Source organism: Penicillium arizonense, assembly GCF_001773325.1.
Source record: "Penicillium arizonense strain CBS 141311 chromosome Unknown PENARI_contig010, whole genome shotgun sequence".
Taxonomy (NCBI): domain Eukaryota; kingdom Fungi; phylum Ascomycota; class Eurotiomycetes; order Eurotiales; family Aspergillaceae; genus Penicillium; species Penicillium arizonense.
This window is the reverse complement of record NW_019173287.1, coordinates 837913-860474: the sequence shown is the minus strand read 5'-3', so window position 1 is coordinate 860474 and position 22562 is coordinate 837913. Positions and strand designations below refer to the sequence as shown.

At 48.4% G+C, this 22562-nt stretch overlaps 10 protein-coding genes across 10 annotated transcripts; 5 read left to right on the top strand and 5 right to left on the bottom strand.

Annotated features, from left to right (window-relative positions):
* Positions 1-882: 882 nt before the first annotated feature.
* PENARI_c010G09732 (uncharacterized protein) lies at positions 883-1947 on the top strand (the record flags this gene model as incomplete). Its single annotated transcript, XM_022632373.1, has 4 exons — positions 883-948; positions 1025-1268; positions 1322-1892; positions 1944-1947. The coding sequence occupies 4 exons, from the start codon at positions 883-885 to the stop codon at positions 1945-1947; spliced, it is 885 nt and encodes a 294-aa protein (XP_022487706.1).
* A 427-nt stretch (positions 1948-2374) lies between these two features.
* On the top strand, positions 2375-3780 carry PENARI_c010G04111 (D-serine ammonia-lyase DSD1; the record flags this gene model as incomplete). Its single annotated transcript, XM_022632211.1, has 4 exons — positions 2375-2545; positions 2605-2721; positions 2790-3279; positions 3329-3780. 4 exons carry the CDS (start codon positions 2375-2377, stop codon positions 3778-3780), a joined length of 1230 nt encoding a protein of 409 aa, XP_022487884.1.
* A 309-nt stretch (positions 3781-4089) lies between these two features.
* PENARI_c010G05072 (CAIB/BAIF family enzyme) lies at positions 4090-5979 on the bottom strand (the record flags this gene model as incomplete). The annotated part of the gene is made up of 4 exons (XM_022632238.1): positions 4090-4641; positions 4709-5209; positions 5261-5559; positions 5613-5979. The coding sequence occupies 4 exons, from the start codon at positions 5977-5979 to the stop codon at positions 4090-4092; spliced, it is 1719 nt and encodes a 572-aa protein (XP_022487972.1).
* A 788-nt stretch (positions 5980-6767) lies between these two features.
* On the top strand, positions 6768-9003 carry PENARI_c010G07920 (putative ABC transporter; the record flags this gene model as incomplete). Its single annotated transcript, XM_022632315.1, has 2 exons — positions 6768-7479; positions 7532-9003. 2 exons carry the CDS (start codon positions 6768-6770, stop codon positions 9001-9003), a joined length of 2184 nt encoding a protein of 727 aa, XP_022487794.1.
* A 510-nt stretch (positions 9004-9513) lies between these two features.
* PENARI_c010G03107 (RTA1 domain-containing protein) lies at positions 9514-10446 on the top strand (the record flags this gene model as incomplete). Its single annotated transcript, XM_022632182.1, has 2 exons — positions 9514-9685; positions 9776-10446. 2 exons carry the CDS (start codon positions 9514-9516, stop codon positions 10444-10446), a joined length of 843 nt encoding a protein of 280 aa, XP_022487894.1.
* Positions 10447-10689: 243 nt separating this feature from the next.
* PENARI_c010G06077 (uncharacterized protein) lies at positions 10690-11485 on the bottom strand (the record flags this gene model as incomplete). The annotated part of the gene is made up of 4 exons (XM_022632268.1): positions 10690-10797; positions 10864-11008; positions 11069-11269; positions 11349-11485. The coding sequence occupies 4 exons, from the start codon at positions 11483-11485 to the stop codon at positions 10690-10692; spliced, it is 591 nt and encodes a 196-aa protein (XP_022487821.1).
* Positions 11486-13326: 1841 nt separating this feature from the next.
* Positions 13327-14492, bottom strand: PENARI_c010G11675 (alpha/beta hydrolase; the record flags this gene model as incomplete). The annotated part of the gene is made up of 2 exons (XM_022632430.1): positions 13327-14193; positions 14253-14492. 2 exons carry the CDS (start codon positions 14490-14492, stop codon positions 13327-13329), a joined length of 1107 nt encoding a protein of 368 aa, XP_022487978.1.
* Positions 14493-14915: 423 nt separating this feature from the next.
* Positions 14916-17791, top strand: PENARI_c010G06758 (uncharacterized protein; the record flags this gene model as incomplete). Its single annotated transcript, XM_022632279.1, has 7 exons — positions 14916-15214; positions 15278-15369; positions 15534-15572; positions 15634-15715; positions 15775-16076; positions 17439-17510; positions 17655-17791. 7 exons carry the CDS (start codon positions 14916-14918, stop codon positions 17789-17791), a joined length of 1023 nt encoding a protein of 340 aa, XP_022487702.1.
* Positions 17792-17863: 72 nt separating this feature from the next.
* On the bottom strand, positions 17864-18376 carry PENARI_c010G07164 (uncharacterized protein; the record flags this gene model as incomplete). Its single annotated transcript, XM_022632286.1, has 1 exon — positions 17864-18376. One exon carries the CDS (start codon positions 18374-18376, stop codon positions 17864-17866), a length of 513 nt encoding a protein of 170 aa, XP_022488052.1.
* A 1556-nt stretch (positions 18377-19932) lies between these two features.
* PENARI_c010G00182 (DUF614 domain protein) lies at positions 19933-21392 on the bottom strand (the record flags this gene model as incomplete). Its single annotated transcript, XM_022632093.1, has 2 exons — positions 19933-20148; positions 20463-21392. 2 exons carry the CDS (start codon positions 21390-21392, stop codon positions 19933-19935), a joined length of 1146 nt encoding a protein of 381 aa, XP_022488006.1.
* Positions 21393-22562: the final 1170 nt, after the last annotated feature.

The window sequence follows — 22562 nt, the reverse complement described above, 5'->3', positions numbered from 1 at the left end:
GGAAGTTTTGCCCCACCGTTCGAGTTTTGACATTTGTATACCGTTCTACTCCCCGGATAGTGGTATTTTATTTTTTTAATCGATTCAAGCACAGGTGAGTACCACACACCATATGATTTGCTTTAAATAAAGTGGCGCAATCCTCGGCGCTTTTACTTAACTATAAAGGATTCCAGAGTGCTGCCAGGTTGATCGTTCGTGCGTACAGCTACTAGTTGGTATTATGGTGGCCTATAACTAAATAAGCATAAGAGAGCCTTCCAAAAGCTTAGGGTTATTAACAAAAACTCCTTATAACTATCAGTTTGTGAATGGGCTAGAAGCGGCTGCTTTTGATGCCGTTCTAGGCCTCACATTCACCATCGCTTAGTGACTGAGCATTTTTATTCTGTAATGAGATGATCGGCTAATATTGTTACAGGTTGGGCATCATAAGCATCATATAATACTTTCTCCCTTTCTTCAGTTAAGTTTTGCATTAATGGACATAAGAGCATATTGTATGCGCCACCACCGTTTTTAGTCAGCCAGAGCACCATGCTGCCGTTGTCGATATCCACAGGAGCTCAATATATATCATTCTCGCTTGTACTTTCCTATTGTACCTGCGCATCGCTACATCTATTATATAAAGCCGTTGCAGCTGACGCGGCGACTGCGCCCTCCCAGTCTCGTGAGAGCGGGGGCATTTAGAGACATATTTAGATTCCCCGGAGTTGAAAGATGCTCAGATACTCCTATCAGGGAAAAGGTGGCCGTTCTGAAACATGAGTCACGTTATTTACCCGGGGACGGGAAAATAGCCTTGGCGCAAGAAGTATATCAGTTGCCTCATTGGAACGTTTTGGTTCAAGGCATACTCAAAATTGACCATCAGTGGTCATGTCTTTAACCATATCGGAAGACAATCCTTTCCAGGTTTTGATCGCGGAGTCAAATGATGATCCAGTAAGTGAACTGATTTCAGGGGTTGGAAAAGGAATTTCCGTGCAGCATGATAAGATCTAACGCCATTTCCCCCAAGACTCAATTGCAATTGCGCTATGAGAAGCACCGAACGGCTCGTAATGAGCAACAGAGGACGAGGATTCTAGCGGAAGACTTCCACGGCTGGACTTTGGATAAGATTCTCATGAGACTCGACGGCCCTACGAAAGAGGAAGGGTTCCTCGATCCTCGCAATTGCCTTGTCATTTGGGCCAGACCCCCTCCTAATATCAGGGATCTGATATCCTTTGTTCAAAAGGAATTGAAGGATGTTGCCCCGTGTAAGTTTTGCGCAAATTCATTACAAGATCAATGCACTCACGCGATTTAACAGCCCTTTGGCTCATGCCCACTGAAAACCTGCATACAACAGTCTTGGAAGTAGCCCATTCTTTGACTGAAGCGCAAATCGAGGATCTTGTCCAAACCCTCAAGTCTTCCACAGCAATCACCCGGGCACAGATTGCAGAACACCCAATCACTCACCAATCACGCCTTTTGAAGCCTATGGTGAGCTTCGACTCTTCCGCAATGGCGCTTAGTTTTGCTCCAGCCGCAGCGGAACCCTCGACTGAACGATCCGGCGGTCATGATGATCACTACACATACCATCATCTCCGTCGGGATATTTTTGACATGGTTCGAAAAACTGGTATCCCCGTTGCTTCGCGCTATATTGTTCCATCGGCACATATCACTATAGCACGCTTCATCACTCAGGAGGGATTCCAGGTTGCTGGCCAGCTTGATCATTCGTGCGTACAGTTGCTAGTTGATCGGATTGGTGATATCAATAAGAGGCTGGAACGCATGTATTGGCCCCAGCCTGATGGCACTGTGCCCGAAATGGGTGAATGGGTTGTTGGCCAGGACCAGGGTTTAGTTATTCGGAGAGGCCGCCTTTGGTATGGAGGAGGTGAAGATGTGTAGTTCTCAACGGTTACCGAAACAAACAGTTAAGATAGTGCTTGGAGTGCGCTGATCATTTGCCGTATGCGTTCCTGACAGCTCAGGCCCAGTAGAACTATATCGAGGCTATATGATATCCCTGAATTGTGTTTGAAAGCCTTGTAATGGGGTTTGTGAACTGTTCTTCCATATCTTTATGTTAAAATCATGCTTTAACACATCCTTCAATATCAACCTAGCGCCTGTAGATCGAAACCCCCATCCCACACTACGCACATCAACCAACGAACAAAACCCCAAAAAAGATGCAACATTTGCTAATTGTAACCCATCAATTCCTCCATTGCAACCATCCCCCCATGCCCCCGCAGAAACCCCCATACCCCCACGCCCGTTATCAACCCCACCACGGCTCCAGATATAAACCCGGTAGGCGCAATTGCGACCCCTGTAGTTTCTACAACGTGCCCCCGTCACAATGGATTACTCCTTGCAGAACCACGCTTCATACATCGGCCGTCCGGTCTCCGAGCTTCCAACTCCCTCCCTGATCCTCAGCAAGCCCGTCCTAGAGCGGAACACCCAAATCCTACTGGATGATGTCAAACGGCTCGGGATTACCTTCCGGCCTCATGTGAAGACTCTCAAGGTACGTTGTTTTATCAATTGAAAGCATATTAGTGTATACTAATTGTATTGACCTTGTAGTGCACCGAAGTTACGCGCATGATGCTCGGTGATGGCGAGCACCGCCAGATTGTCGCTTCGACAATAAGCGAGATCCGAGGAGCACTAGATCTTGTGAAGGAAGGCAAGTTAGACGAGGTGTGCAACAACCCAATCTTGAGCTTGAAAGGCCATAGGAAAACCAATAATATGCTAATAATAACCAGTGCCTCTACGGCCTCCCAATCTCCGCCAGCGCCCTCCCCCACCTCCAAGATTTAACAAAGAGCCTCAAAATCATCCTCATGATCGACAGCGAGCAACAAATAGATCTGCTCGACTCATTCGCTTCTAAATCATCTTCGACCGTGGCATGGCCGGTCTTTATTAAGATCGATGTCGGTTCCAAGCGCGCGGGAATGGTTAATGATTCACCCTCGCTACCGAAATTGATTCAGCGCATTGAATCTTCGTCTTCGGCTTCTGTTCATGGTTTCTACTGTCATGCTGGTCACTCTTATGCGTGTCGCACGGAAGATGCAGCTACTGCTGTACTGCAGACTGAAGTGGAGGGTGTTGTTAGTGCGGCGAGATTCTTGGTTGGTGGGAAGTCTGAGAGGAAGATCGTTGTTTCTGTTGGATCGACGCCTACGGCGCACGTTGTTAGGAGGTTGCAGGGAGTTTTGCCTGAGGGGATGGAGTTGGAATTGCATGCTGGTACGTTTGAAAGACTGTTGAAAGGAAATAAGTTAACCATATCGTGTAGGAAACTACCCAGCCAACGACCTCCAGCAAGTAGCAACCTCCCTTGTCGAACCGACCCAACAGGCAGTCCGAATCCTAGCGGATGTCTGCAGCATCTACCCAGAACGTAACGAAGCCCTCATCAACGCGGGAACGGTAGCTCTCTCGAAAGAAACAAGTGAGTTCCCTGGGTACGCGGTTGTCACTGATCGGCCCCAATGGAGTGTTGTGCGTATGGCGCAAGAGCATGGAATACTCGGCTGGGCGGATTCCAATCAGACGAGTAGATTTGTTGAGAAGGTTGGGTCGAAATCGAGTGAAGGGGAGAAGATTGAGAGTGCGTTTACGGTTGGCGATAAGGTTCTGCTTTATATCCAGCATGCTTGTATTACTGCTGCTATGCATTTTGCTTATTATGTTGTTGATGGGGATGATATTGTGAGGGAGACATGGATTCCTTGGAAAGGGTGGTGATTTTCAGGTTTCAGTTTGCGATGACTGGTTTTTATAGATTTTATAGACTTGGGGAACTTCGAGGCTGTGGGTTTGGCCTTTTTATATAGCATACGAGCTCAGCAAGTGGTGCACTTCATGAGCAGCCCTTTTTTTTACGTTCATTCCGCCAAAAATTAGAGATGTTTTAGAAACTTGTTTCCATATACTTCGCAGAGAAGAACACTTGAAAAAGAATGTCGTAAGATTTGATATCTAGGCTAGCCGTGACTATGTACAATGCATTCTATGCAATCAAGCAGGAAAGAATAGGAACGAATGGCAAAACACTTATGCCTTTTTAACATCCCCCTCAGCAACATTAAAGTCTTCCCAAGTAGCACGATCACTCCCATTAGGACGACTAGACCGCACAAACTGGTTATCCACACCCCCAATAACAGCAACAGGCTTAACAACTTCAACATCTGCACCATACGCAGCAGAAGACCACAATTCGGTAAGAGGTTTGCGACCCTCACTCTCATGACCAGCAGGCAAGTACAAGTGAGGGAAACGCTCATGCATGCTCTTCAACACAGTCGAAGAAATACGATCAACGCTATCACAATGGCGCAACTTGAAGAAATCAGCAGACTGCACCGAGCGCAGCTCCTCTTGTACGTGGTCGGGATACTGGCCCATGGCGAAGAGGAGGAGGTCATAGTGCATCAGGGAGGCTTTGCCGTGGTATGAACCGCCGGTTTTGGCGCGGTGGTAGAGACCGGTTAGGGCGGCGATGGCGCCCATGCAGCCGGTTCCATAGTCGGAGATTGGGAAAGGGGGCACGACGGGGGTCGAGAGGCCCATAAATTTGCCTTGGGCCCAGGCGATACCGGTGACCTGTGTTTCAGGTTAGATTTGCTGCGCTCTTTGCTTTTGGGGGTTGTCTATGATAATGGTAACGTACGCAGTCGGCAATCTGTTGCCATCCGGCTCGGTCAGCCCATTCGCCTTCGTATCCAAAGCAGTTCTCGTTCACGTAGACGATGCCCTTGCCGCGCTTCTCCGCCAAAGCTGCCATGGCCTCTGCTCCGTATCCGAGCTTGTCCAGAGCTCCAGGGCGGTAACCATCTACGATGACATCGACATCGTCCAGGAGCTTCTCGAACTCCTTGCGTCCGGCCTCAGTCTTCAGATCAAGGTCTGCTGCATGCTTGCCCATGTTGCCGTCAACCTGGAAGAAAGGCACATCCGAAAGGCTAGGGCTAGTAATCTTCAGGACGTCGGCACCGTACTCGGCGAGAATACGGGTAACAGTTGGGCCTGCGATGATACGGCACATCTCCAGCACCTTGACGCCCTTAAGAATCTTCTTATTGTCGCTTGGAGCTTTGGGGAATGGAGTTGGGGAAAGGTTGCCTGGCAGACGGCTGACCTTCCATGCCGGCTCTTGGACATTGAGTTTCCCCTATATGACCATTAGCGCACTAATATTGACTCCACATCAAGCCAAACTTACATGGGGCGTCTTGATAAAGTCTTCGTGTTTGTAGGCAGTTACACCAGCCTGACGTTTCTCCTTGTTCATCACCTCAAGCTCAGAGGCTGTGTATTTCTGCACCTTCTCCTCGATGACTTTGATGATCTCTTCGTAGTCAGTCAAATCTGGCCGCTCGCCTTCGAGCCCAATCATATTCAAAGTGGTCGTAGCCTCCAGAGATCCATGAATATGGAAGAACTCTCCTGGGTTCTTGGTCTTGTACAGGTTAGCCGACATGCGGCGGTAGCCGTTAGACTGCGCAGACAACAGGTCGGTGTCTATCTACCAATTAATATCAGATACTGCGAAGCGAATGATGTATAATACGCACTCTTGAGCTTCGACTTCACATTGGGGTCCAACTTTGACAGGCCGGCTACCTTGGCCATGTACGCTTGGCATCCAAAGGCAGTTGCGCCTTCAAGGCTGACCTGGACGCCACGAGGCGATGCACCGGCACCAAAGCGGAGATCTGCAATAGCAGCTGCGACAGAACCCTCGATACCCTTCAGCGCGGCAAGGGTCTCGGTTTCTTTGAATGGAATGGGGAAGTAGATCTCATTATGGCTGGTTGAGAAAGATACGCGATCCTTGTTCGCGAGGACCTCTGGTGGCAAGTCAAAGCGTTCAGCTTGCTCACAAAGATCGGAGAAGATGCGACTGGTCTCGAGGACCGGGGAATATCTGGTGCCCGCCATGTTCTGTCACAAGTTCAATGTTGAGATGTATGACGTAGTTTGGCGGCCACTTTTGATATCTGATCAGGTGGTTGCGTAGAAGAGCGGATGGGTAGAAGCAAACAGCAAAAACTGAAAAGAAAGTTCAGTTCACGTTGTTATATATGATAATGTTCGGGTCCCGAGGAACTGGCCGTCGGGTCGCCACACCCGCGCGTCGGCTCAACTATAGCGGAAATGGGATATAAAGATTGATTTTCCACAATACGAACACAGGGATCACTGATACATACGACCTGAGATGATTTTCCCCCATATAATACAACTATGACTACAGCTGCAAATCTAATAGAAACTTGTTCAACTATTCAAACATACACTTCCCCACGCAGATCCGACGAAGCTCTCGGCCCGGGGAACATTTTCGGATGCGATGAGATCCGATGGTCACGTGAACAGATTTGACTTGGTATTATTCTAGTTGATATTGGAGAGATGGCTTTATACTTCTTTACTATAACAGACTGACTTCTAATTCTATGACTGGGAATATCTCGACATCTTCCAAGGTTGGTACCTGCCCTGGAGTGAGAGCAGGTTGTGGGATCACGTGGCCAGTAAACAAATCGCAGCAAATTGCAGATTCTGTTCTATTAGGCGAATTGCTTTGTGCAAATAAATACGTTGAGTTGTCTATGTTTCTAGACCAAAGTGTTGTATAATCCGAGATATAGACTGTAGATATTGGTCACGTGCCAGAGCAATGTTATCGCCGTAACTCCGAGTCATCTCTGATTGTTCGTCCGACGATGGTGCTACGAACAACGTTGAGGCCCAGGGTCCTGCGCCTGGCTTCCTTTCGTTCGACCCGATTTGTATCTTCTGCGCCAGTCATTCGCATCGAAAATGGAACTTTCTACAAGCGCTACCCCACCGACGTCGAAGACACCCCCAATCCTCCTCTTTTCCCCAACTTGAACTTTACACTGCCCTCCGAACGCACACCCAAAGAAGAGGGCGCAGGTCTACAGCACTGGGCGATAATCGGTCCGTCTGAAAAAACCGACCTCCTGCACATCCTCCGTGGCCTGGACGTCTGCCTTCCGGCCAATGCGCGCTCATATCCATACCTTCTCCTGGACAAGGTCGCCGCGAAAGACCCACGTCTACGATACGTATCGAATGCGATTCGATATATTGGCTTCAGCGGAGAGGGATCAGAGGCTATTGGCGGCACCCGTGGCGCATACCTGAGTGCGCGCTATGAGAGCTACCGGGAGGAGACCGATTGGACTGTTGAGCAGTACTTGCGGGGGCAGACCTCCTTGAATCCCATGGAGGGTGAGAATGCTGGCCTGGTACCCCATGAACAGTTTTTCAAGCAGATCATGACCCATCTACATCTCCAGAAATTGCTGGATATGCCAGTCGCGAATTTAAGCAACGGCCAAACCCGTCGAGCACGAATTGCCAAAGCTTTGCTGAGAAGGCCGGAGGTATTACTTCTTGATGAGCCATTCAGTAAGTGATTTTGATCCTTATCTAAGTTTCTTGTATTCTAACCACCATGCAGTGGGGCTGGATCCTGCGACGACTAGGAGCATTTCGGGTCTGCTCCACAACCTTGCGGAAAGACAATCACCGCGTCTCATCCTGGCTCTGCGCCCACAGGACAAGGTCCCCCAATGGATCACGCATACGATGATCCTGGGAAACAACCACCGAGCCCTTTTACAAGGTCCAAAGTCGGAGGTCGATGAAACCCTTAAAGTCTGGAGTCACTTCTCTGACTCATTTGCACCATTAACTTTTACGTACGACCAAAATGTTGCGTTTCAGAAAATGAAAACAGACATGGAAGCCGGTTTCTTGGATGCAGATTTACTCCAAAGCTTGACAAACGGAGTAAACACTACCTACCCACGGGAATCAGCAACGTATCTCGGTGGCGAACCCATTATAGAGATGGAGGGCGTCCGTGTTCAGTATGGTGAAAAAGCAGTGCTCGGAAATTGGACACAGGAAGTGAAAAATAAAACAGTTGACGGTTTGCACTGGCGGGTTCGCCGTGGACAACGCTGGGCCATTATCGGTGCCAACGGATCCGGCAAGACAACTCTTGTCTCAATGATTACTTCCGACCATCCACAAACTTATGCGCAGCCTGTCAAGATCTTTGGACGATCTAGGCTTCCGGAGCCTGGCAAGCCAGGAATTTCAATTTTCGAACTGCAGTCCCGCATCGGTCACTCATCACCAGAAATCCATGCCTTTTTCCCTCGGCAATTGACAGTCCGCCAAGCGGTCGAATCGGCTTTCGCTGAGACCTTCCTCTCGAAACCGAAGTTGAACTCCGAACTTGACCTAGATGTCAATGCAGTCCTGAAACATTTCCAACCCGAGCTTGACCCGGCCGCTGCGAAGAGTGAGATTCCAGAAGTTAGCACCGAGATGTTCCCAAAAATTCCAAAACCTTCTCAAGTCGGTTCCAAGAGAGGATATGTCCCACCTGAACACCATTGCGACTACGCAGACGATATCCGGTTCGGCGAACTCACAACCGCGCAACAGCGCATCGTGCTCTTCATCCGGGCCCTCGTCCACAGGCCCGACATTGTCATTCTCGACGAGGCCTTTTCCGGACTCTCTGCTACGCAACGTGATAAATGCATAGATTTCATCGACTGCGGCGAGAGGCCTCGCGGCGCACGTCTAGCAGTCCAACGTAACGCAAAGCCAACGTACCGTTTCAACGGCCTCACGCAAGAGCAGTCATTGCTTGTGATCAGCCATGTGCCCGAAGAGATCCCAGACAGCGTTCGCTACTTTTTGCGGCTGCCATCTGATCCCGGTGTTAATCAAGCGCCCCTTGATTTCCGCTTCGGCATGCTCGGTACCAACAGTTTGCTAAGGAAGCCATCGGTTTGGGATATTGTTTGGTCCGGTGGCAAGGCGTTTAAGGATGCGACTCGTCGAACTTCCCGTCGCAACAGCGAGGACGTGGGGGCACAAGATCTGATTGACTTTGAATACTATACTGTCTAGAAGTATAGACATTTGGATACTGGTACCCTAGATAGCTATGCCATAGATTTCTTGTACATCTAATAAATATTTCAATCTCTGTACCAAATTGCATGTTTAACCTTTTTTACTTTGTATCAATCCATTGGAATACTTAGTGAATGATCCAAGCTGCCGCAATAAGTCTCGCGTAAGTGCTTAAAAAATTGATGTCCATCTATACGCGTATGCACAGACCACCCGTATCCGTATCCGTTCAAAGCAGATGTCTATACGCGTATCCAGTATAACCGAGCTATATTAAAATTCTGAAGCTACTGCGCCTCCAGGGGTTCGCCAATAGAACTAAAATGGTGCTAAATCATAAAGGCCTGGAAGCCTGCTTTTGCCTATAAGTTTGGGCCCTCTTCTTTCACTAATTACATTTACTTCAATTCATTCATTTCCAAACTCCCAACCTCATATCGAGTCTACTACCTTATTTCGGAAAGGCTACTATATACTTCCAGTCTTACAACGTCGACATTGAAAATGGCCAAGTTAGAGCCATTAAAAAGTGGCTACTACGTCTGGCATTATGTCCCCTCAATAGCAGCATCCGTGATCTTCACAATCATCTTCTCCGCCATCACAGCATTCCATTTCTGGAAGCTATTCAAAACAAAAGTCCGATTTACCATCCCATTCGCAATTGGCGGACTATGTAAGTTCCCTCCCATCTGCCAAAGTCCATCCCATCCTATCAACAACCCTACCATTACCATAACCATACTAACACACCCAACCCCAATAGTCGAATTAGTCGGCTACGCCGCCCGAGCAGCCTGCACAAACCAAACCGGCAAACTAATACCATTCATAATCCAAAGCGTCTTCGTCCTCCTCGCCCCAACCCTCTTCGCCGCGGCAGTCTACATGGTCCTCGCCCGTATAATCCGCAGCGTCAACGGCGAAAAATACTCCCCGATCCGTATCAACCTCGTCACAAAAATATTTGTCACTTGCGATATACTCACCTTCTTCATCCAGGGAGGTGGGGCCGGTCTTATGGCCCAGAGTAGTCTGGCCAAGATGGGACAGAATATCCTTCTTGCTGGGTTGATATTGCAGATTATTACATTTGTTTTATTCCTTACTACGGCTGTTGTCTTTGAGAGACGTATGGGAGTGAATCCGACTCAGGCGGCTGTGCAGGGTGATGTTCCTTGGAAGAAGCATTTGTATAGTCTTTACGGGGTCAGTGCTATGATTCTTGTTCGCTCGGTTTTCCGAGTTATTGAGTATGGTTTGGGGAATGATGGGTATTTGTTGGGTCATGAGTGGGCGACTTATGTTTTGGATGCTTTGCCTATGTTTATTGCTATGGTTTCTTTTGCTGTTTGGTATCCTAGTGAGCTGCAGCCGTTCTTGGTCAGGTCCGATTCGGAGGAGGTTGTTCCTTATTCGGTGCCACTGAAAGGTTGATTTGGAAGTTTTGTGGGTTTTAGAGATTTGGTTGATTGCTATGATTTATGATTTATTGCATTTCTGTCATTTACATGCGGGTAAAGGGGTTCTTGTTTTATATTATGTTTGACTTGTGAGGGATGGGAGTTTGTTATTCTTATTCTGGGTTTATAGATTAAAGAATTATAACCTTAGCAAGCCACAGTCAATCTAAAGCATCTATGGATCCACAATCTCCAGGAAATAAAATCCCAGAGTCGATCATGGCACTGATGGCACTGTCAATAATTGCTCGGAATGATCACTATCACTCTTGGGCTCATCTTCCCTTCCATCCTGCCATGTCGAGCAGTGGCGGCACCGAATCGCCTTGCATAACACAACATTATCAGTCATAGTTCTAGGATGCCAATATATTGAAATTAAACAACTTACCGCATCGCTGATGTACTGTTTGCAATACGGACACTGAACGGTCCGCTTGATGATCTTGTTGTGAAAAATGAACATGTACAAATGCCCAACCGCATAAAGAGTTAGACTGACACCCATAAAGTTGAGAAGTGTCTCGATAAACATTCTGTATAAAGTCATATTAGAAACAACAGGAATCGATTATCCGACGTCAGAGGTACCATACCCATAGGCAAGAACCAGTGCCCCATCATCTCTCGCCTGGCTGAGGGTATTGTACCCTATCTCATGACTGAAGTTAGGACCTTTGGAGAGAACGGCAAACTTCTGGTCCATGTTCCTGTTGAGGAACGGAAGAAGGGAGACGATCGGCAAGATCAAATCGGATACGAAAGATGTCACGACTTTTGTAAATGCATTTGCGATGCTATCGGTGACAACTGTATGTTAGCAAGGCTTTCCTAGACAAGATAATTTCAAGTCAGTTGATTTATCGAACGACTAACATCAAACCTAACGCGACCTCTAGGACGTTGTCCCGCGCTGCAAAATTAACAAAGCCATCCCAGACGTGTCTCACTTGCTCCTGGGCTTTCTGGCCAGTGCGCAACAGAACTTCGGTGCTTTCATCCAGTCCACGCATCTTCGAAGAGTCGGGCGGGGACAAAGGAGAGAAGGAAGAGGGGAAAGAACCCTTAAACGTGTCCTTTGCCGAAAGTTAGTCTTCATTGCACATACCAATCAGTCATGTGGTGGTGAGTTTAGGGCGCGGATTTAGCTATCTTGGCGCAACGAAAGGGGGAGGAGATCGCTTATCTAGGATCCAATTGTGTTTCATTGTTGAGGTGTGGGAGGGTCGTCTGCTACGATCTACATTCTCATATAACGTTATCGAGACACTGTAGCCACCGAGTAAGCAGTCACTGCCGACTAGCGCCCTCTACTAGGCCGTGACATTACCCGCCCGTCGGCAGAAATCCACTGCCGCCTGTTACCCCTCCAGACATTGAGAACTGCAACCATATGTGGGCGCTATTTGACCCTTATCTGTTTCTATTTCCCGGGAGTCAAAGATAAGAACAATATGCGTGTTCAGGCTAGGTCTCTATCCAGTCCCCAGTGGTAAGAAGCGTGTCATGATGTCGTTAAGTTAGAGCTGAAGGCTAACATGCGATAGATTTGATGATAATTCGTACGAACAAACAGGCCCCCATAGAAGGCTATTCTTATAATCGTATTTCGAGGCCTGCACAGCGAGTGTCAACGCCTTTTTACGCTTGCCCAAGGCCCACAACAACTTAGGTTCGCTGAGATCTACGCGGGTCTATAGGTTCTCCGTCGATTCCAGAACTCTATATGCGCGGAAATGCATGCCATCATGAGGCGCTGGCTTTTAAATAAGGAGTTTTCCATTACAGAGGACGGGAAGTTAAGCATGCTTGTCTTGCAACTAGGGCAGCTTGTCAAGGCCCACGGCATGTCAGACTTCTAACATGGCGGGTCCTCAAACGCAACTATCTCATTACTTGAGTTTTGCCGGACGGAGAGTTCCATTGGATTGCCAAGTGCCAACCGCCAAATTTGGAGTTGGCAGGAACCGAGGGCAATCCTACAGGAACTTGTCAAGGCTTTGTGTTAGTCTGTTCATTCTCGTTTATGGGGGGCCGTTTCCGGATCCCTCATGAACTGAAGCAGCTTTCCATCTTTCTGCGCATTATTTGGCTACGCGTATGTATCGCAGAATCATTGTTGGTCCATTTGACCAATAGTGACGAAGAGAGCGTATCAGCTTCCCATTCGGAGAAAGCAGTGAGCCAACAGATACAAGTTAAACAAGACCATACCACTGATCACAAACAGAGCAAACGAGCCTTCTATCCGGAGAAATATCAACGGACCCTATGCAAACTGAGTTATCCGAGACAATCCCGAACCAAACTCGTTCATTGTTTACTGCATTGACTTACCGGAGACCGGGGAAAACGTCCCTATCGTGTACCCTTTCTTCTAGTATGAATCTTCCTTGTCGAGCGAGTCTGAACGTTTGAATTGGCATGGATAAAACTGGAACCACGCCGCCACCAGGAGGTTTCTCTTAATATCCGAACCCATGTCCAACTTGTCAGGAATCTGCAGGGAGTGAGACAACCTCGATTGAAGAATAGGAGCTACCTCCCACTGCTAGAACCCAAGAGAAAATAACAGGAGCAGAATCCTCACAAGCAACCTACGCAGCCTGAACAATTACTCGCCCTATCTGACCAAGATAGCCTGGGGCGAAGGGCTGAAGAAAGAGCGCCGCGGAAGACGTAGTACAAAGAGCGCTTCAGCAACTTGAATATGAGGTGGAGGCACGAGCTCTCGCTTCGAAGTCTGAGCACGTTCCAGAAGAACCACATGCTTTGACAGACCAGGTAGTGTAGCGAAGGAAAATGATTGAAGATTCAGCTTTGGCCAAACAAACAAAGTTTTGCATCCCACAAATTACTTCCCCTCCATCCACTTCTGCAGAACAGCAGCAACTTGCAAACTATTCTTCTCCATGAACACCATATGTCCATTTCCGTGGATGCCGACATCCGCCAGCTGGAGATGTTGCGCTGGAACGCCTGCCTGTTGCAGAAACTTGACTGTGCACCAGTCATACGGCGCATGGTAAGACGATTCGGTCGTCACGACCAGGACGGGCACATGGGCGAGATTGACGAGCTGTCTCGGTGCGGGTGAATCGGCCTGGATTACGCAGTCGGAGTACAGCGACGAGTTAGAAGGGATAACGTGCTTCACGAGGTCGCCCGGGGCGGCCACGGCGGGCGAGTAGGTAATTGGGATATCGGTAAGCCCGTAGGCGCGCGTGGAAGAGTTACTGAAGACGGCGTCCTGGAAGGGAGGGCCGGTGGGTTCGATCGAGACGATGGAGTGAACGAGATCCGGGCGCACATCCGCAATGAGCCAGGGCATACATCCGCCCTGGGAGTGGGAGAGGAGGATGACGGGGGATCCAATGATGTCGAGCAGGGCGGCGCTGGCGGCCTGCACGGTCGACTGCTGGTAGGTTGATGAACTGAGGAACTCGACCGTCGAGGAATAGTAAGTGTCGAAATTCGGGTCGCCCATGACGCCCGTCCCGTTCCATTGGGTATGCAGGGACGCCTGCGGCCAGAGGTTGTACAGCTTCGGCGCAGTGAAGCGCTGCTGCAACAGCTCGGCGCTGTAGGTGCTCAGCGTCCCATTGCCAGGGAACCAGGCACTGCGGCCGCGGAAGGTTTGGTCGATAATATAGCATGCATATCCTTGAGAGAGAAAGTAAGAGGCCCAGCCTTCCCCTCCGTCAGGCTTGTTGAGCCAATTCTGCCAGCATCGCGGTTAGCCTCTGGGAAGGGCGAGAATGATTCTTCACTGATACGTACGGTGCCTGTTTGAGCTTGTCCATGGATAAAGACAATTGGATACGGCTTGGTAACACCCGCGGCCGGAGTCAGTTTTTCCACGTACATCTGATCCGCGAAGACATGCTGGCCAGCACCATTCAGAATATATTGTCCTCCAACATACATGTACGATCGCTGGGCTGGCACCTCACCGCGCCAGCCTGAAGCCACAGCAGCAATTGCCCAGGCGATCAATAATAATCCTGTCTTCACATGCATCTTGCTGAAGGAATGGCAAGGGACAAACAATGAAACAAGGACAAAGTTAATCAGGGGTCAACTTATGTAGAATTGGCTAATCAAAATCAACTGGAGTTTCAGTGGTTTTGCCGAATTTCCTCCGCGGGTCTGGCTTCAATCTTGTCTTTTTGGCCCCCACGAAACGAAGTGTTAGACTTTGCCAAGTGAACCTTGAAATTCGCTTGCGCCTCTTTCTAAAAGCTAGTTAGTAAATTAGATGAATTCTTAGATTTTGGATTTCTTTCCATTGTGAAATAATGCCTGGAAAATGGTTATTGGAAAGTTCTCTACCCGTCAATTTTTGATATAGTTCGTCCCCGTCTCAGCCTTGTTTCTGTCACTCTTTTTCCTTTTTTCTCTTTCCTTTCCTTCTTTGGGACTCTGAGACTGCCCTTAGAAGCCATGGATTCCACCCTCATCATTCTTTGGGTGTTTACCTGGATGGCAATCGGCTTGATTGTTCTTCGGCTGCTGCTACGGAAGGTGAAAGGATTGAAGTTCGTCCTGGGCGATTATTTCGCAATGGGGGCGATTCTCTGTGCGCTCGTACGCCTCGCCTTGGTCCATGTTATTCTCATCTGGGGAACCAACAATATGTCTACCACGTTCAGACATACGCACCATTTCACCCCGGAGGAGATCCGTCGCAGAGAGATCGCGAGCAAATTTGTGCTCACGAATCGAGTGTTCTATAATTCCTAGTACGTCCTGGAGTTAACGGAATGCAGGGTCGTCTGGTTATTCTTTTCTCATATTTCTTTTAGTCTCTGGTTGCAAAAGTTGGTTCTGCTTGATACCTACCGCAGACTGCTCAGGCACCTTCGCTGGGAGAAAGCCACGATGATCTCATACATTGGTATATTCGCAGCGACGTATGTAACTGTACAGATTGTGACTTTCACGGAATGCGATCCATTCAACCATTACTGGATCGTATTGCCGGATCCTGGTATTTCCCTCCCTCTTTCATCTTCATTTTAATTTTACCTTTCGTGGTCGTTGACCTTGTAACCAATACAGGCATATGCTGTCAGGCACAGCTCCAATTGATCGTCCTCGGTATGCATTCTGTCGGGAAGATCGTTACAATATAATACCTCTAACATTTTGATTTCCTCAGGTGTCCTCAATGTCATCACCGATCTTATGCTTATCGCCTTGCCGATCCCAATTCTGGTTCTGGTTAAACGATCCACTGTTGAGTAAGCTTGGCCCGACCTATATCACCATATGCATCTCGTTGACGTGTTCTCTCCTCCAGAAAACTCCAGCTAGCGGTCCTCTTCGCCGTCGGCCTCTTTATCGTGGCAATCACCATCGCTAGACTACCTCAAAACGCCAAGAATCCCACTGCACAAGTGAATAGAACGACTTGGGCGTCCATTGAGTTACTCGCTGCCGCTATCGTCGCCAACGCTCCCGTCCTGTACGGACTCCTGAAGGGACACAGCCAAAGGTCCAAGTACGCCGCATCAGGAGCCGGATCAACAGGGCCGTCGTCGCAGGGACTCCAAAAGAGATCAGCAAACGAGCCCGAATTCGAACTGCAAGGGACCCGTCACAGTAAGAGAGGGTCTGCTCTCGGTTCAAAGATATCAACCAGGACTTATTTGGAGATCACTGGCGAGAGTAGTCAGTCGTTGACTCGAAGCCTGGAAAAATAAGAGGGGGAAAGACTCCTAGTATAAAGTAATAATAGACAAGGCTCCGGGCTGACCTAGAAATTTTGGCCACTCAACCGCCTTTACCTCGCGTCCGCTCTTCCCTTCTGACGCCCAATTAGATTATGTCATTACGAATATCCAGAGCAAGTCGATTTATTCGGAAGCATCTTTACGAACTTATGAGCCAGACACGGTGGATAACTTGTTGAAATGATCATCGAGGCATTACGGGCGATGAAACCCTTCGACACGAGTTATGTCAGTATGGCTGCCCTTTGTGTTGCCTCTGAACTGTCAACTGATTTTATCCTAGTCGGATAATTCAATTCCCTCAAAAAGAAAATTCAGGAGGAGCCTCAAATAGGTACTACCGAGCCGCCCCCGAGCCGCCACCCCACCACTAAGTATATTAAGTTAAATACGAGTGTCTCAACCAAACCGCTAATTAATTAATATTGGTGACCTCACGCAGTCAAGAGGGACAATATGTGTATAGTTCGGCCGCAACGAGTCACCTGTCACTGCGGACTTATACGTAAACGCATTAGACCGTAGCGTCAGATAGGGTCCAAATGACCTGGGCCAAACTAGAATGGTGAAGAGAACAGGGGTGGAACCACTAGAGACAGTGGAGCCGGTGAACCTGTCTGAAACAAGTGATTGAGCTTGTACAATACGGACGCGTTCGTCGGAAAATACTGCCTAATAATGTCCGAGGTCCAACTTGGGAGCACCTGAATCTGGTCATCGACGATCCCCCTATTGTGCGCATGTTGGGCTGCACAGTAGTAGTCACTCGTTCTGACAAGGACATATGTGGGGTCTGTGAGGCGCGAGCCGTCAATGTCTTTCCCAGGGCATCTTGATCATCGTGCGTTTCTACCGAGGAGATCGACTCGCCGATGGAATCGGTATCGGCGTCCTGGGGCCGTTTCCCGGCTTCCGAATTGGGCTGTGCGTCTTGAGCAAGGGCCAGTGGGGCATTGCGTGGATTACTTCCCAGTTCATGACTGATCGACTCGCACTGCTAAATTCTATTGAATTGGGGGGATTTCAATGCCCAATAGGCCGCCAATCTTAAGTTTGACGCTCAAGACCCAGTTCTTGATCGAATAAACATTGTAGCGGGAGGTTCCTTAGCCTATCAGGTTAGTGAGCCCGCCCGGTCGCCAGTTGACGGTCAACGGGCCCAGCCGGCCCACAAGCTGTAGACCACAGGCAAGTTTCATGGACATATCTCTCACTGACAATCTCTAAACAGTTCCAGAGTCATGGCCAGAACAGCACAGACCGCCCGGCGTGATGATGAAAGTCCCGAATGGCATCAGCGGTAGTACCTAGACTACGAGGGTACCCCCGTCATCCTTGGGAAACTATCTAAAGCTCGCGAATTCAATGAGCCGGAAGAGAATCATCAAGGTCCCTATATAGCCTGATAATTATGACTCTATTGTTGCGTATCTCTTTGGTATCACAGAACTAGGCCCATGCCTAGAGATCTACACAAGTACTCAGCCCAACGCCTTTGGATGCGTCGAGCATCAACGACGTGGGATCGCCTACCGCAAGAGACTGCACGCGGCTTTTGATGAGCAGCCTAACTGCTCTAACTAACGTGTGCGTGGGGTTACAGATATTCAGACATATCAAAAATCTGTAAGAAAAAAAGTATATATTCATGTAGAATTAAACACCAAAGTCCTTCTCGAAATCTTCCATCATCGTCTCAAGATACGCAGCTACCATCAGGTCCATGGAATGATCCTCTCGAAGTTGCTCTGCCTTCTTACATAAATTATATTCCAATATAGAACACTGGATCTCAATCTCGGCATCCTCAACTCTGTCAACGAACCATCCAGGCGGTGCCCGCCGGACATAATTACTGTCCGCATTTTCTTCAAACATGCCATTTGCGGCTTCTAGAACTCGCTGTATCTGGAAGGAGAGGGCCATCAGTCGTTTGCAGACAATATCGATGCGATCGAATCCGAGTTGTTTTGGGTCATATCTCAGGGTGCGCGATAATTCTGAGAGTTCATGTTTGAAGATTCGACACTCATGCCCGTAAGCATCTTGCCATCTCATCCGTTTGATTGGCTCGATGTACGGCATTGCTAATTTGTATTTGATAGGCGGACTCTCTGGTTGAAGGGGACGCTCCTCTTGACTTTTGGTGAGCTTGGAGAATAATGTCATAAAGGTGGACAGCTTGAGAGATCTAATGTTTGTAAATAACGTTAATTATCGGGTATGAGACTAGACGGATGATCAAATGAAGGTTTTCTGGTAATAAGAGCTCGACATGTTGGGTTGCGAGTAATATATACTTTGTGCGACCAACACCAACAGATTATCTCAAAGACATGAGAGAATAGTCTGATAAAGAACACAATGAAGAACGCTCCACCAATTCTATGTCCCTCGAAATAAATCACAATCTCTTTCTCAAGATATGTATGAATTCACTTCTATTCGAGACAAAGATTAGCCGGTACAACAGAGGTGTGTGGTAACAAAGCGATGTCGACTTTACCGCGCTGGGGATTGGTGCACGAAGGCATTGTGACAAACCCATAATAGTGACAGGGAGGAATAAAGAACCGATACAATGCCATGTCATCGTGCTACACTTTCCGTTTTGGCCAGATGTCCATCTGCACATCAAAACACAAATTTTCACTGCGCCAATGTAGAGACAACTATAGATGCTGGCATAAAATAAACGTCTTAATCTTGAAATGTTATTGATTGTGTACTTTATAGGACTACTAACAGCCAGAATTGACAATGGAAATTACTCCCAAACTGATGCATCACAGAAGAAAAGTATATAGTAGAAAGCAAAAGATAACGAAAACCTAATCCGCTTGGATGTTAGAGTTAAAATGCACCTACACAGCTGACATGGTCATAGCCATGCTCAGTCTGGGCCACAGAATCGGCCATATCGCCGATAAAATAAAGGCCAGTTCCTGAAGCCAGTGAAAGAAGTGGAAGCTCCGAGACTAGCGCAATGAAAGATCCAAGATCCAACATATACAGCAGGCAATTTCAAGAGGCGAACCAAAAGCAAAGAAGAGATAATATACATGTCTTATATGCATAAGCTCATTTTGTAACTATATTAAATCTCGACTCTGAAATAATAATTGTAGCCAGGGTCAAAAACGAGGCAAGTAATAGATCTATCCTATCCTTACATCTTAGCGGATGATCAACGTCCGTGATCTCTCCTAGTCAAACCCTTCACCGGGCAAACACACGAAAGAATAAACAACCAAACTTGCCGGAGATGAGAATTCCATAATTAAACAGCCACTAGGATACCACCCTGTTTGCCACACTCGCGACTCGATGCATCATGTACTATATAGCAAATATAGAACATGAGTTGCCAGCTGTAACTTGCATATGTACGGCCCACCCCCGATGCAAACCTTGCATACAACCATGGTGATTTTGACGGTCATCATGCGGGGGATTATCAACGATCGGCATAGCAAGATTGTACAACGCCACTAGATCGTCGTGGCGCATGGGCCCATCGCCCTGGTCTCGGGTCACCTGGGCATCGAGGCTGATCAGGGTTGACCCGGTTGACTGGTTTGTCCGATCGTCCGATCGTGCGATCGTGCGATCATGCGATTGGGTGTATATCTCGACAAGTCAATTGAGTGACCCAACGCTGTTATATCACAATGCATGAACTATATACACAAGCTCGATATCATAAAATACCCCATCATGATGACCTATTTCGGAGGAGGACCATAAGTCATCGGTCCTGGCGCAGTATACGGCGACATCAAAGTAGCTCCGTGTTCCCTGGCAGCACGAGCCCGGTGCCCTTCACGCTTGAGAATCTCCTTCTCATTCTGGATCAACGTGCAACATGTGCAGCAGGTTGCCCGCACACAATCCGATGCAATATCACCCTGGATTCCATAGGCCTTCCTTGTTCTTGTGTGCTGAATTGTTGCCAGCAACCCTAAGGTGATACTTTAGCGAAATGGACTTTGTCTTCCTTCATGCGGACCACCGTGCATACATAGTCCAAGGTGAGAATGAACTTACATTGACATCCACAGAGCAATCCCATACCAGTACATGACCCGTTACAAGTCTCATAAGCGAGCATATTAGTCGGATCTTCTTTCCTCGATTTCATCGCGAGTCGATGCTGCGTCCTTCCATATAAAATGCAAGGACAGATGAGTCCCAAACAACAAATTCCGAAATTTGAGAATTCGCAAAGTCCGTTACTCCATCCCCCGCCCCGTACCTCCTGGTTTGGATGCATTATCTGGCCTGGCTGGTGGTAATCGCTGAGATCTTCAACGGGCGCATGTGTCGTCGCTGCCCGGGTGGGAGGCGGGAAAGAAGGCAGCTTGGGTGATTGTAGTGGGTTTGCGTCTGGTGCGACGATCATTGTATCGCTTCGGGTTGGCGCGTCTGGGTTTACTTTCAATGGTAGGGGCCCTGGGGAGTGTTGGGGTGGTGAACTGGGTGGGTTGGTGTATGAGGCATATTGAGGTGACATTTGGATGTCGCGGCTCTGTTGCTCGGTTATGGTGTATGGCTCGGCTGGATATGTTTGGGGTTGGATTTGAACATCTTGCTGCTGTTGTCCAGGTAGATTTGTGTATGACTGCGGGGACATCTGGATGGCACTCTGCTGGTGCTCGTGGATGGTGAAGTATGACTGGGGAGACATAGGCATGGCTGGATGCTCCTGTATGCTTGTATACGACCGGTGCGCATATGACTGAGAGGGTATCTGGGTATTCTGTTGTTGTCCATGCATATGGGCGTACGTTGGAGACATAGGCATCCCATGTTGTTGAGATATATGTGACGGGTTCATATAGGGCGAAGTCGCTTGAGGGCCTTGCTGCTGATGTTGAGATGCATTCGCAAATGGGGCATAGTGCGCTGGATGCGCTTCAGGTGGTGGACAGTTGGCATAGTCTGGGATTATTCCCTGGTGCTGGAGCTGTTGTTCCTTCTCACTCAGTGCATATGATTGCTGTTGCGGTCTCCGTTCTCCAGTGGGATGCTGCGGGGATTTGGAGTCTTTCGAGTCTGGCAACGGGGAAGGAGACCTTAGGTCCCTTTCATCAGGCGAAACATGCATTTCCAGTGGTGTTTCCATGAATGAATACCGTTGGTTATGGTTGCCACCGACCGAGGTGTCCAAGTTTAAGCGACTCATTTTGAGGGTTCGAACGCTCCTATGATCGTGCAACAGCCAGCGATAAATAGGATATTACCCAGATTGTCCAGGATGTTGTAGATGAACGATGAACGTAGTAAAATAAATTTGCTTGAACGTGCGAGTTATGTCCAGTTGAACAAGCCAAATCGGAGAACATGCGACTCAAAAGCTTTCCCCTGGGAACCGGCGTTGGGGGGAAGTTGGCGCGCTACTAGACGACATGCGACCGATCGACAGGAAATGCAACATATAAGTCGCCAGTGCAGTCTCAAATGTGAACAGACGCGCATGGTGGAAGGAAGCCGGCATTAAACTAGAAGTCGAACTGGTATGAGTGATAGGAGCCTGGTGGGCGGGGCGTACAAAAGTCAGAGCTGGGGATACAGTGATCTGAGTGGCTTCAAAGCTCTCTTTTCTGTTTCTCAGACAAGGGACTTTTGGCCCTAATGCATCAGCTTCACATCGCTGGGCGCTCTGGTTGGACTGGGACCCGCCCGGCGCCTCCCGTTGTGCGTCAGATCACCTTTTTCCATCACAATCACACACAACCGCTGTTGGTTGGGGGCAGTTGTTGACTGGTCTTAGGGGTTGAAAATAACCCTATGGTTGTGGTTGACACTATTCCCGCAATCCCAGATCTATACCTCCATCCACCTGACAAGATATATCTTCAACCTTTGTCCCCCCTGGTATCCCATGTTCTGGTTACACGGCGCTTGAGAGATAGACAATTGACAAATACAAAGCCAAGCAGGCAGCAACTTTGAGACCTACAGTAGAGCAGGGCTTCATCTTGGCCATAGTAGGCCGTAGTAGGCCATAGTAGGCCACAGTAGGCCACGGTAGGCCATTTGCTTTTTTGTAGGGGCTCAAGAAGCATCCCAAGCCAAGAGAGGCTGAGGCGTAGGGCTAAAGATCTAAAGAAGACTGTTTCATACTTAGTGCGTTTAGCTTAAATGCTTTAGCTTAAATGCCCCAGACTCCACTGATCCCTTGGAGCTTTCTCATTCTTTAAGCAGCTTGAAGTGATCTACATAACCTTGGAGATATGGGGAATCCTATAAACTCCCACCAGGACTGCACGCCGTCTATCAAAGCTCAGTGATTGGTAGACGATCCTGCATAAGTATCATAACAACCAAACCCTGTCCTCCCTTAAAAGCTCCC